The sequence below is a fragment of the Lepus europaeus genome, chromosome 20 (assembly GCF_033115175.1).
Source record: "Lepus europaeus isolate LE1 chromosome 20, mLepTim1.pri, whole genome shotgun sequence".
NCBI classification, from domain to species: Eukaryota; Metazoa; Chordata; class Mammalia; order Lagomorpha; family Leporidae; genus Lepus; species Lepus europaeus.
Genome location: NC_084846.1, coordinates 27,763,826 through 27,778,934, shown reverse-complemented (window position 1 = coordinate 27,778,934; position 15,109 = coordinate 27,763,826). Strand labels below are relative to the sequence as shown.

Here is a 15,109-nt window from a genome sequence, read left to right as displayed (position 1 = left end):
TTCCCTCAAACAACATGAAATCTGGAGGCCAACCCAGAGGCTGTACTTCAGACACAACAGCTCCTTCAAACTTGCTACTCCATCACCCTAGTTCAGGGCTTGCATCCTCCAGGTCAAATTCTAGCCATCCTGTGGGCTTCCAGACAGTAGGGAAGGAATAAAAGCAAAGGGGACATCGCCCAGCTTATCTTTTCAGTCTTATCTGCCAGAAGATCAAGGCCTCAACTGCTCGAGGAAATGCTAAATGCAGTCCAGCTGAGTACACTGCCATTGCAAATAATGCAGAAGCTCTACTATTAGAAAGAAAGGACACCTGGACGCTGAATAGGCAACTGGAGACATAAAAGCAGTAAGGCTGCAGTCTGCGTACACCTCAGTCATAAAGTCCAGATGATTCTGCCTCTTAACTGTTTCACAAATGTGTCCCGCATTCAGCTCCACTCACACTTCCCTGGGTCTTCTTTCATCATTTCTCAACTCCTTCACTGTAACTGCCTTCTCACTAGTTTCCTATCCCGATGGCAGGTGAAGATGGAATTCAAGAGGCTATGGCTGCTTATAATTCAATGATTCTGCATTTTTTATAAAACTGTTAGGTATGATTGTTTTATGATTTCAAATAAAGCACTCAGCTACCTACCTGGCTATTCAGTGCCTTGTATTTTATACTACCAAAAACAACAGTTTCTGCTTTCAGTGCTCTTATTATGCTTTCTCTGCTAATTAGGATACCCCTGCCCCCGTCTTCACTTTCACTATTCATCCTTCAAGATTTAATTAAGGTGTCATTTCTTCCAGAAAGCTCTCCCTGACACCACTCCTCCACCGAGGGAGCACCCTCTTTATGAGCCCACAAGCCCGGAGCTGCCATTGGAGAGCCTGTGTAGATTTACGAAGATCTGTTTGTATGTCTGAATTTATCAACAGATAATGGGCTCCATAAGTGTAAGGACCACACTTTATTTATCCTTTTATTTCCAGAACTGGACACAAAGTAGATGTCAACTATCATTTGTTGAATAAAAGTTATCAACCTTTATCATCAGCCAACCAACATACTGAATATCCACATAAGACTTTTTCCAGCAACCTAATAATCTTTCTTACTGTAAGTATCATAGGCTAATTATTCAGTTTCAAAAATTACATACAGAAAATTCTTTAATAACCCCAAGCTTGACAAAATTTCAAAACATAAAAAAACTTTGCATAGCCAAACAATCTTATTTTTCACAACCTGAATAGCAAAGATCCAATGTAACTACGTAAAGAACATTTCCAGATATTTTAATAACCAAACTAAAAGCTTTTTAATGAAACTAACAGAACACTAATTTATCAATCAAAATTGGCTTCACCATTTCTTGTCTTTTCCTTATATTTGTCCAAGTTCTCCACTTTTAATTCTTCCTCCTTTTTATATTGGGTATATTCAGCATCTTTTTCTGCATTTGAAATGGATTTCTCCTTAGGTAGCAAGAAACATTCAGCATTCAAAACGTGCTCAGCAGTCATTGAACTTCTACAATAAATCAAGCTACGGAGGAGGGACTTGACATTATCATCCTGCAAGAAAAATATTTGTTATAAAACACAACTAAAATCACACACACACACAAAATGAACAAAAGGACAAACCTGTGAGGAAGGAGGATTCAATTCTAAAACTCTGTCACTGATACAAGAGGTAAAATCAAACTTTTCTAGATCTTTAAAGATTTTCTAGATTTTTAAAGATTCTATTCTATTGTAAAAGGAGACTCTCTATTGAGTTACTGGGGGAAAATGTAAAAGGAAAAAGGGAATCATGAACAAAATCTTTCCGAAACAAGTGAAATTCCAGCAAAGGACATCTGATGACTTCTCCTTTTCCCTCCTTTACAGAACTGGACATTGTGAAAATTCCACACTGGAATGCTTCTTCCACAAGGGTAAACTGTTTCACCAAGTCAACTGTTCTGGCCCCAGTGTTGACGTGATCACCTCCTGGAAACCCTCCTACCACCACTACCATTATCATCATCACAAAGGAGCCCGCATTTGTTATGCAACGCCCTTCCAGTAAACAGCCCTAATCGGCTGCTGTTCCCTTACTTCTGCCTCCCGAGACAATTTGTCATGTCTTGTATTTGCCCACATCATTACTCCAGTCAGGGTACTCATCACACTGAATATAATAATCATCTGTCTGTTGCTAGTTTTCACTGGACCCTAAGACCCTTAAAGTTAAAAATCTTCATTTATCACTTCATCCCCAGAAATTAGAACAGTAAATATTTGATAAATTAATGAACGCCAATATCCACACTGCACTCTACAGAATATGTTTTTAAGTTTATTTAAAGAGAATCTTCAATAGATAAAAACCAAAGGGGAGGGAGGTGGCACTTAAACTAGCAGTTAAGGAGCCGGACAAAGCATCTGTGGCCCACACTGGCATACTAGGTTCAATACCAGGCTCTGACTCCTGACTCCAGTTTCCTGCTATTACAGACCCTTGGAGGTGGCAGTGATGGCTCAAGTGATTGAGTTCCTGCCACCTACATGGGAGGCCTGGATTGAGTTCCTAGCACTGAGCCTTAGTCATTGAGGGCATTTGGGAAGCAAACCAGCAGACAGGGAGATTGCTCTGTCTCTTCTATAATAAATAAAGTAAAATGAAATAAATAAACTAAAATAAATTTAAGTAAAACAAATAAACTAAAAATTATAAAATTTAAATGATTAAAAAAAAAAAGTATGCTCTTTCAAAACCAAAAAAGTAAATTTGGAACAAACAAAAGTCCAATCACAAATTGGACAATAAGGACTCTCATCATAAATATTTTCATTTTCCCTAATTTGTAAAGCTTATAGAGCACCGGCGCTGTGGCTCACTAGGCTAATCCTCCGCCTGCGGCGCCGGTACCCCAGATTCTAGTCCCGGTTGGGGCGCCGGTTCTGTCCCAGTTGCTCCTCTTCCAGTCCAGCTCTCTGCTATGGCCCAGAAAGGCAGTGGAGGATGGCCAAAGTGGTTGGGCCCTGCACCCGCATGGGAGACCAGGAGTAAGCACCTGGCTCCTGGCTTCAGATCGGCACAGCATGCCAGCCATAGCAGCCTTTTGGGGGGGTTAACCAATGGAAGGAAGACCTTTCTCTCTTTCTCTCTCACTGTCTAACTCTGCCTGTCAAAAAAAAAAAAAGCTTATGGGATTCCAATAAATACATTTTTTACCTTGAAACTAGAAAAATTTTAAATATTTCAAGAACCACAAAAATTCTGATAAAAACACAGAAATGAAGAAACTAGCCCCACCAACTATTAAAGGATATTATACACTATTTTAATGAAATGAATACAAAAACTAAAGATACACCCCTGCACAAATGAAACTTTCTACATTAACTTCCCCTGATCAATCTTACTGTGACAACCAGACACCAAATAATAACCTAAACTTAATACAATACAATGTGTCCCATCAATAAAATATTCTCATTATATCTGAGTTTCATAAAGCTTCCCTATCTACCAGTGCTTTTTGTTTTGTTTTGTTTTGTTTTGTTTTTACAGGCAGAGTTAGACAGTGAGAGAGAGACAGAGAGAAAGGTCTTCCTTCCGTTGGTTCACCCCCCAAATGGCCGCCATGGCAGGCACGCTGCGCTGATCTGAAGCCAGGAGCCAGGTGCCTCCTCCTGGTCTCCCTTGCGGTGCAGAGCTCAAGCACTTGGGCCATCCTCCACTGCCTTCCTGGGCCACAGCAGAGAGCTGGACTGGAAGAGAAGCAACCGGACAGAATCCAGCACCCCAAGCAGGACTTTCAGAACCTGGGGTGCCGGTGCCACAGGCAGAGGATTAGCCAAGTAAGCCAAGGCACCAGCCTACCAGTGCTTTTAATTGGGGGAAAGGCAAATATACAAAACTAGAAGGATGAAATTAGCCAACTCCAAAAGTAGGAAATGAAATAATTCACCCAATACATGGCATAAAGAAAAGGAAAAAGGTGTGGGGAAAATTTATAAATCAAAAGAGATTTATGAAATATAGAATTAACTCAGTACATGTGGATCTTGTTGAGGTCTTGATTTGAAAACAACAGCTACTGGCGGGCGCCGTGGCTTAACAGGCTAATCCTCCGCCTTGCAGCGCTGGCACACTGGGTTCTAGTCCTGGTTGGGGCGCCGGACTCTATCCCTGTTGCCCCTCTTCCAGGCCAGCTCTCTGCTGTGGCCCGGGAAGGCAGTGGAGGATAGCCCAAGTCTTTGGGCCCTGCACCCGCATGGGAGACCAGAAGCACCTGGCTCCTGGTTTTGGATCAGCGAGATGCGCTGGCCACAGCGGCCATTGGAGGGTGAACCAATGGCAAAAGGAAGACCTTTCTCTCTGTCTCTCTCACTATCCACTCTGCCTGTTAAAAAAAAGAAAAAGAAAAAGAAAACAACAGCTACTTAATAATACATATATTTGAGGGGCCGATGTTGTGTTGTAGCAAGTAAAAGCCACCACCTCATAGGGAGTCCTTACTGCCCTACTTCTGATCTCGCTCCCTGCTAACAGCCTGGAAAAACAGTGGAATAAATATTGCTCCAAAATTAGATAACTATAAACATATTTATAAAAATAAACACCAGGGCCGACGCCGCGGCTCACTTGGCTAATCATCCGCCTACAGTGCCGGTACCCTGGGTTCTAGTCCTGGTTGGGGAGCCGGATTCTGTCCCGGTCGCTCCTCTTCCAGTCCAGCTCTCTGCTGTGGCCCAGGAGTGCAGTGGAGGATGGTCCAGGTCCTTGGGCCCTGTACCCACATGGGAGACCAGGAAGAAGCACCTGGCTCCTGGCTTGGATTGGCACAGTGCGCCGGCAGTAGCGGCCATTTGGGGGTTGAGCCAACGGAAGGAAGACTTTTCTCTCTGTCTCTCTCTAATTCTGCCTGTCAAAAAATAAATAAAAATAAATAAACACCAGAATACCTGAATAAATAAATAAATAGGCAAAAACTCTGTATGGGAATTTTCCAAGGAAGATAAACAGATGCCTAATAAACACATAAAAGGATGCTCAACACATAAAAGGATGGGTTACTAGGGATATGCAAATCAAAACATACTGAGGTACTATTTCACACTCACAAGACAGCTAGAATCATGAAGTCAGACAGCAAGTGTTGGCTAGGTTGAGGAGAAACTGGCACCCTGACACACTGCTGTTGGAAATTTAAAATGGTGTCACTCCTTTGGAAAACAGCCCGGTAGTTCTTGAAACAACTAAATGCAGAGTTACCACATAATCCAGTCATTCCACTCCCACGGATATGAAAACATATGTCCAGACAAAAACTTGTATGCAAATGCTTAGAGCTGCATTATTCAAAATAGGCAAAAGGTAGAAACAACTCAAATGTCCATCAACAAACAATAAATAAAATGTAGTATATCTGTTCAACACAGTATTGTTGAGAAATTTTTTTTTAAAAAAGTACTGATACTGTACATGGAGGATCCAAAGTGGCTGAACAGGGTACAGGCACGCTAGATGGACATTTCCGGAGTCTGACAGAAATTTCTGGCAAATAAGTGAAAACACAACCAAGACTCCACGGACACAAGGAGAGAAGGTGGATACAGCAGCTGCCAGCCACCATCTTACCATATCAAGGTAGGAAGAAACTGCTGCATGCCCCGCCACTTGCAGTTTTAGCTCAGAGGGAAGTCTGAGCTAAAAAAGTCATCCATTGACTTACTTGAGCCTAGGGAGCTGACTGGGGTCTGAGCAACTGCTGGACTTGGAGCAGGGAAGCCTCATTTCTTCCTTCTCCTCCCCAACTCCCACAGAGCGCAATACTCGGCTGCCAAGCCCGGCAGTGCCTCACTGTTCCACTCCTAGCAGCGTCAGAGTCAGAGTCAGGGCAATACGTGGTGCAAAGGACAGATCCCCTGCATCCTACAACTGTGGAGGGTTCTGGGCATTAGCCCCAGAGCTATGCTCACATTCACCTTAGCTTCTGGGGGCTAACACCATAAGATGCTGTCTAAAGGAGAGAATCCTAAAGACAGAGAAAAGCGCTAAATTACATATGAAGGAAAACCAATTAGATTAACATCAGACTTCTCAGCAGAAACCCTACAGACCAGAAGAAAATGGGATGATATAGTCAAGGTATTAAAAGAAAAACTTCCAACCAGCAAAGCTATCCTTTAAAACTGAAGGAGAAATAAAGTATTTTCCAGATAAGCAAAAACTGAGAGAATTCACAACCACCGGACCAAGCTTAAAAGAAATTCTGAAGGGCATCCTGCACTAAAGTAAATATGAAAACACATCACACCACCAAATTCACTAACAGAGCAGGCAGAACCATTACCCAACCAACAAAATGACAGGTCTTAGTCCCTGTCTATCAATACTAACCTTGAAAGTAAATAAGTTCTACAACCAAAAGACTTAGGTTGGCATATTACAAAGCCATGGTAATTAAAACATCATGGCAGTGGCATAAAAAACTAATACACAGAGCAGTGGAACAGAACAGACAGCCCGGAAATTAATCCACATACATAAAGCTAACTGATTTTTGACAAATGTTCTCAGACCATACAGCAGAGTAAGGATAATCGCTTCAACACACAGTGCTGGCAAAATGGAATATATATATATATATATATATATATATATATATATATATATAGCAAAACTGAGAGGATTCACAACCACCAGACCAAGCTTAAAAGAAATTCTGAAGGGCATCCTGCACTAAAAGTAAATATGAAAACACATGACACCACCATATATATATATGCCATATATATATATATATATATATATATATACATATGACATGATGAGAACATATATATAGAGAGAGAGATCTATTCCATGTATGTGTGTGTGTGTGTGTGTAGAAGAATGACATTAGATCTATATCTCTCACCACACATAAAAATCAACTCAAGATGGATCAAAGACAAAAATTTAAAACCGGGGACTATGAAGTTGCTGGAAGAAAATCTAGGGATGGCTGGCGCCGTGGCTTAACAGGCTAATCCTCCGCCTTGCGGCGCTGGCATACCGGGTTCTAGTCCCAGTTGGGGCACCGGATTCTATCCCGGTTGCCCCTCTTCCAGGCCAGCTCTCTGCTGAGGCCCGGGAAGGCAGTGGAGGATGGCCCAAGTGCTTGGGCCCTGCACCTGCATGGGAGACCAGGAGAAGCACCTGGCTCCTGGCTTCAGATCAGCGCGATGCACCAGCCGCAGCAGCCATTGGAGGGTGAACCAACGGCAAAAAGAAAGACCTTTCTCTCTCTCTCTCTCTCTCTCACTATCCACTCTGCCTGTCAAAAAAAAAAAAAAAAGAAAGAAATTAAAAAAAAAAAAAACAAAACTAAACAAACGGGATTATCTCAAACTCAGAATCTTTCGCTGATAGTTCTCAAAAGAAGAAATACAGGGGCTGGCACTGTGGCACAGCATGTTAAAGCCATGGCCTGCAGCACCAGCATCCCATACAGGCTCCGGTTCTAGTCCTGACTACTCCACTTCTGATCCAGCTCCCTGCTAATACACTTGGTAAGGCAGCAGAGGATGGCTCAAGTCCTTTTGTGTCCCTGCATCCACGTGGGAGACCTTGAGGAAGCTCCTGGCTCCTAGCCTTGGTCTGGCCTCAGCCCATCAGATGAATGATCTCTGTCTCTCCTTACCTATCTCTGCAACTTTGCCTTTCAAACACCCAAATAAACCTAAAAAAAAAAGAATACAAACGGCCAACAAATATGTGAAAAAACACTAAACATCACTAGCTATCAAGTAAATGTAAATGAACACTACAATGAGATATCACCTCACCTCTATTAGAATGCCTAAATTCCAAAACATACAGAGGATCCTGGAGAGGATGTGGAGAAAGGGGACCAGTTATACACTGTTGGTGAGAATGTAAATTAGTTCAGCCACCGTGGAAAACAATGTGGAAATATCTTAAAACATTAGAAACAGATTTGTCATATGATTTAGTAATACCACTACTGGGTATATCGGGAAAAGACTCCAACACTATCAAAAAGATACCTGCACTACCATATTTATAGCTGCACTGTTCACAACAGCCAAAACTGGGAACCAACCGGAACCAACCAAGGTGTTCATGATCAGGTGAATGGATAAAGATAATGTGGTATACATATACAATGGAATACTTTACAGCTATAAAAAAGAAATTCTACCATTTGCAGTAAATTGGACATAACTAGAGGACATCATGTTGAATAAAATACGCCAGACAGAGAAAGACAAATACTGCACATGCTCTCTTGTATGTGGAAGCTAAAATTTAAGAAACAACCAAAAAAAAAAACAAACAAACAAAAAACACGTCTGTGTGTATCAGTACTGCTGCAAATATAGTTTTGTAAAACTTGTTTTATACTTTGTCAAATCAGTGGTTAAGAATGTTACTCTACTATAGTTTTTTTTTCTTTTTTTTTTTTTTAACTTTTATTTAATGAATATAAATTTCCAAAGTACAGCTTATGGGTTACAATGGCTTCCCCCCTCCCCATAACTTCCCTCCCACCTGCAACCCTCCCCTTTCCCGCTCCCTCTCCCCCTCCATTCACATCAAGATTCATTTTCAATTCTCTTTATATACAGAGGATCAGTTTAGTATATATTAAGTAAAGATTTCAACAGTTTGCCCCCACATAGCAACACAAAGTGAAAAAATACTGTTGGAGTACTAGTTATAGCATTAAATAAGAGTGTACAGCACATTAAAGACAGAGATCCTACATGATATATTTTTTAAAAATTAATTAATTTTCTATGCCATTTCCAATTTAACACCAGGTTTTTTTTTTCATTTTCAATTATCTTTATATATAGAAGATCGATGCAGTATATACTAAGTAAAGATTTCATCAGTTTGCACCCACGCAGAAACACATAGTGTAAAAATACTGTTTTAGTACTAGCTATAGCATCACTTCACATTGGACAACACATTAAGGACAGATTCCACATGAGACATAAGTACACAGTGACTCCTGTTGTTGACTTAACAATTTGACACTCTTGTGTATGGCGTCAGTAATCTCCCTAGGCTCTAGTCATGAGTTGCCAAGGCTATGGAAGCCTTTAGGGTTCGCCGACTTTGATCTTATTCTGATAGGGTCATAGTAAAAGTGGAAGTTCTCTCCTCCCTTCAGAGAAAGGTACCTCCTTCTCTGATAGCCCCGTTCTTTCCACTGGGATCTCACTCACAGAGATCTTTCAGTTAGGTCTTCTTTTTTTTTTTTTTTTTTTTTTTTCCAGAGTGTCTTGGCTTTCCATGCCTACAATACTCTCATGGGCTCTTCAGCCAGATCCGAATGCCTTAAGGGCTGATTCTGAGGCCAGAGTGCTGTTTAGGACATCTGCCATTCTATGAATCTGCTGTGTATCCCGCTTCCCATGTTGGACCGTTTTTTCCCTTTTTGATTCTATCAGTTAGTATTAGCAGACACTTGTCTTGTTTGTGTGATCCCTTTGACTCTTAGACCTATCAGAGTGATCAATTGTGAACTGAAATTGATCACTTGGACGAGTGAGATGGCATTGGTACATGCCACCTTGATGGGATTGTATTGGAATCCCCTGGCACATTTCTAACTCCACCATTTGGGGCAAGTCCGATTGAGCATGTCCCAAATTGTACATCTCCTCCCTCTCTTTTTCCCACTCTTATATTTAACAGGGATCACTTTTCAGTTAAAATTTAAACACCTAAAAATAATTGTGTGTTAATTACAGAGTTCAACCACTAGTACTAGAACAACAACAAAAACACTAAAAAGGATAAAGTATTACATTGTACATCAACAGTCAGGACAAGAGCTAATCAGGTCAATGTTTCTTATAGTGTCCATTTCACTTCAACAGGTTTCCCCTTTGGTGCTCAGTTAGTTGTCACCGATCAGGGAAAACAAATGATATTTGTCTCTTTGGGACTGGCTTAATTCACTCAGCATGATGTTTTCCAGATTCCTCCATCTTGTTGCAAATGACCGGGTTTCATTGTTTTTTTACTGCTGTATAGTATTCTATAGAGTACAAAAAAGCCATCTGCACATTAATGTTTATTGCAGCTCAATTCACAATAGCTAAGACCTGGAACCAACCCAAATGCCCATCAACAGTAGACTGGATAAAGAAATTATGGGACATGTACTCCATAGAATTAGGATTAGCCTAGGGTGAACCAACAGCAAAAGGAAGACCTTTCTCTCTGTCTCTCTCTCTCACTATCCACTCTGTCAAAAAAAAAAAATAAGTTTTAAAAAGTGCTGATATAATCTGCACAAACCTTGAAAAATTATGCTAAGTGAAAGAAGTCATCAAAGCTGACATACTATATTATTCCATTCATATAAATCTGCAGAACAGATAGGTAAATCTATAGGCACATAAAACAGATTAGTAATTGCTTAGGGTTAGAATAGGGGGGTGGACACAAGGGAGGTGATAGCAGAAGAGTTTCCAGGTTCCTTTTGTAGGTGATGAGAATGTCCTAAAATTGGTGATGGCTGCATATATGTATGACTACACTAAAAACTACTGATTTGGACAATTTAAATTGATAAATTATAAAGATAGATTATTTCTCAATAAAATTGTTCAAAACTGATTATAAAACTTTACTGAAAATCATTTCATTGAATTTAAAACACCTTAAAATTACAAGGAAATTAAAACACTGCCAAACTGGAAGGAAAACATCTGTGTATTTTAGAATTGTGTCTAGGAACCACACTGAATCTGTTCTCTTTGTATTAATAACATATTAACATGAAAATTAAAGAAAATACCATTAAATTATGAATCATGATAAAAAATCTTTACAGCATACATTTCTTTCTTTTTTTTTTTTTTTTTTGACAGGCAGAGTGGACAGTGAGAGAGACAGACAGAAAGGTCTTCCTTTTCCATTGGTTCACCCCTCAATGGCCGCAGCAGCCGGCGCACCGCGCTGACCCGAAGCCAGGAGCCAGGTGCTTCTCCTGGACTCCCATGCAGGTGCAGGGCCCAAGCACTTGGGCCATCCTCCACTGCACTCCCTGGCCACAGCAGAGAGCTGGCCTGGAAGAGGAGCAACCGGGACAGAATCCAGCACCCCGACCGGGACTAGAACCCGGGGTGCCGGCACCGCAGGTGGAGGATTAGCCTATTGAGCCGTAGCGCTGGCCTATAGCATACATTTCAATTTCAAACATGTTAAGTTATTACAGATAATAATAACTAGAGTCAATGTGATACAGCAATATGTAAAACAAGTCCTAGATAAGTGGAGAAATACTATTTCCCTTACTACAAAGATAATGTTATCATTAAGATAGCAATTATCCTTCAGATTAACCTATAAATTCAACATAATCCCAAGTCTGAAAAATGTTTTTCAAAGAACTTAACAAGTCGGTGCCAAAATTCATGAGGGACAATAAAATACCAGTAACAGCCAAGACAGCATTGAAGAAAAAGGTCCAGAAGGAAAGCCAAAGCCTTCAACAAAGGCACAGTATTTACAGCAGTGCAACATGGCAATGGGTTAGAAAACAAGTCTGTGACACAGAAAGAGCCCCTAGCAGATTCCTGAGTGCATGGAAATTTGGCATCGGACAGAAGGTATTATTAATCAGCAGAGAATGAGACTGCTGAATAAATGCTGCTGGATTAACTAACAGTCCACACAAAGATAAAATTATATCCTTACTTCAGGTCACATGTAAAAATGAATTCCAGAAGAATTAAAAACATGAAGGAAATGGGAGAAAAAAAAGGCCCAAGAAATTAAGAACGTTCACTATGAAAATATAAGGAAGCTAGGCTCCTTCATTCAACAAATACTTAATAAGCCCTTTACTATGCCTACCCTTGCTATAGACAGAGGGGATAAAATGAGGCCCAGTATATAGCCCCTGCCCTCACTGGGTTTACAGACCACAAATAAATGCCATGTATTTTTTAAAAACATATTAAAATAATAATCTATTTTTAAATAACAAATTCATACATAGATATTCCTGGAAAGACACACAAGAAATGAGCAAGAGTGCTGGTGTTTCTATGGAGAGGATTTGGGAAAAGGGAGACAGTGCACATAGATTACTTAGATGCTTCCTTTTGTAACTTGAGAATTTTGTATCATCTACATGTTATCTTTTTGTAGGAATTAACCTTAAAATAAACATGAATTCAATAACAGTGACATGGGTTACCCTCAACTTACAAATACTTAAGCAGAAGCTGAATGTCATCTGTTGATATTTTTGGAGGAATTTTTCTGACAAATTAATTATTCTCTAATAACTCTTTAAACTTCCTGATTCCATGAATTCATGGAATTCTTCTCCATCTGTGGAGTGCCATCTCCAAAGTCGAGACTTCAGTGTGGTGCCTTGTGTGCAGGCACAATATGTAAGGAAAGACAATCCCATGCCCAGCACTGATAGCTGCCTCAGATCATAGACGCAAATACTACACAAGCCCATAGTCAACAGGGACCATGTATTTACTCATCTTCATTATACATACAACTAGCAGGGAGCCCAGCATCTGGTGGGCAGGCCACACTTTGCAGCAGGCAGACTTCTAACAGTGTCCCCACAATGATCCCCACCTCCTGTTCCTCAAGCCCTTCTATAATCCCTTATCTGTGAAGGTAGGCTGGGCCTACAAAATTGCTTCTAACAAAGATAAAACATGGGGTCTTCCAAAAGTTCACAGAAACACATATTATGAAAAAGCTATGCATGGATTTCATTATTATGTGCACCAAAATAAACATCTTCTCATTCCACTTTCCACAAACTTTCCGAAGCACACTCATGAAGCAGAGTGATGGGATGCCACATCTGGGAGCTGGTGATGAACTCTGACTTCTGTTTAGCTTGAAGATCACCTTGACAGTAGGGACTCCATTTTGGAGCACTTGAGACTCCATTCTGGGAAAGCACCCACCCCCACCCCCCACCGTGAGACTCTGGTCTGAAACTATGATCTAAAACAGTTGAACAATAGCAGTCCACTACATCACACTTGGCAGAGCACAGAAACCCCCTACCATGATCGCTCAAGCTTAGAAGTGGGTAGGCTACACCTGGGTTAATGATAAAAATGTATTTGTCTATGTCCTACATATGATTAAAACCAATACCTGGATTAATGTCAAGATTATAATTGGAATTGTTAAGATTGTAACTGGTATTGTCAAGATTATAATTGATACTAGTTTTGCATAGGTTTTAGGTCAGCTTGACCCTGGTAACCACGTATTCCCCCCTGTTCCTAGCAACCATGAATTCCCCCCCCCCCTTGATTTTTTGTGGTTTTTACCTTTATAAACCCTGTTGCTTTGGGCTTCAGTGTCAAGAGTTCTTTAGGGCATGAGCCCACTCTCCACCACCAGCAATAAAGGACCATCCAATTTTACCAATGTGTGGAGCTCCTTTGTTGGCACTCGCTCAGGTACAACAAGCTAATAGACTCTACTGCCTTCTCTGCTCATACACTCTGATGAAACAAGCTCCATGATGGAAATATGGCAAAGGACCGAATCTACCTCTGGCCAACAACCCAAAAGAACACAGGACCTCAGGCCCCCCTGCCCCCCAACTGAAACAAACTGAACTCCAGGGACAAATATGTGTGCTTGGAGGCCTCTCAGTCCACAGCTGCGCTCTAAGACGACAACTGCCAGCCAACACTGGTAGGCAGCCCGTGAGCAACTCTGAAACTGAGGAGCCAAATAAGCGTGCCCCAGACTCCTGGCTCACAAAACTCTAAGATAACAGGTGTCTTTTCAGTTGTGAAATTTCAGAATAACTTAGTAGAAAGTAATTTGTCTTCTGACCTGAAAGGCCAGGGGCTTCAGATGTTCACTGTCGGTCATTGACAAATAACAAGAAATTTTCATCACAGATTTTTTTGAAAGCATAAATCTTTATCAATCTTCTTTGCCACCCCATTCCACATAAATAGCTAAGGAAGCACAACACAACACACACTTTCATAATCTCCCAAAAGCTGTAAATACTTTTTACTGCTATCAAAGAAGAGTGGCAAAGTCGTTTCTAAAGGTGTTGTTAAAAATTTCATGATATATTAGTAGGCACTATAAGACAGAATATTTGTGGTCAAATAAGGGACTATGACTAAGCAAAATTATATTCCTTCACTGTAGTCCAAACTATCAAAATGGCATGAGGACTTCTACAGACTGACCATAAAATTTAGACTCGCCATCATATTTAACCTCTTAGTTTACTGGATTCCCACTTTCTCTGGGGAACTAAAAAGCTTATCCCAAAGTACTTTCTTATACTATACTTATATGTCTCTGTTGTTTACTTGTTCACATTTCTAAATTATTAATTTCATTTTCAATGAAGCAATTCTTGCCATTCCAGCACCTGGTTCAATTCCCAGTATACTCTACATGTTCAAAGAATCCTGGCTGAACACATACATGAATAACAAAGCAAACACAATGGCATAGATAGATCACCAAAAAAAAAAAAAATTTAAGGAGCCAGTGCTGAGACACAGTAGGTTAAGCTGCCATCTGCAATGCCAGCTTCCCATATGGGCACCAGTTTGAATTGCAGCTGCTCAACTTCCAATCCAGCTCACTGCTAATTTGCCTGGGAAAGCAACAGAGAATGGCCCAAGTGCTTGGGATCTGCACCTACATGGGAAACAAGGATGAAGCTCCCAGCTCCTGGCTTCAGCTGTCTCAGCCCAGCTATTGTGACTATTTGGGGAGTGAACCAGCAGATGGAAGACCACTGTCTGTCTGTCTGTCTGTCTCTCTGTAACTCTGCCTTTCAAATAAATAAAAATAAATCTCTTTTTTTTTTTTTTTTTTTTTTACAGGCAGAGTGGACAGTGAGATAGAGACAGAGAGAAAGGTCTTCCTTTTGCCATTGGTTCACCCTCCAATGGCCGCCGCGGTAGGCACACTGCAGCCGGCACACCGCGCTGATCCGATGGCAGGAGCCAGGTACTTCTCTTGGTCTCCCATGCGGGTGCAGGGCCCAAGGACTTGGACCATCCTCCACTGCACTCCCTGGCCACAGCAGAGAGCTGGCCTGGAAGAGGGGCAACT

The 15,109-nt window shown here is 41.0% G+C and overlaps 1 protein-coding gene across 2 annotated transcripts in view; it reads right to left on the bottom strand.

Annotated features, from left to right (window-relative positions):
* Positions 1-1,338: 1,338 nt before the first annotated feature.
* The window catches only part of STK31 (serine/threonine kinase 31), an 86,994-nt gene continuing 73,223 nt past the window's right edge, over positions 1,339-15,109 (bottom strand). For both annotated transcript variants that reach the window (XM_062178932.1, XM_062178933.1), the window contains one exon: positions 1,339-1,566. In XM_062178932.1, coding sequence (XP_062034916.1) covers positions 1,339-1,566 — 228 coding nt within the window. The remainder of the gene's footprint in view (positions 1,567-15,109) is intronic.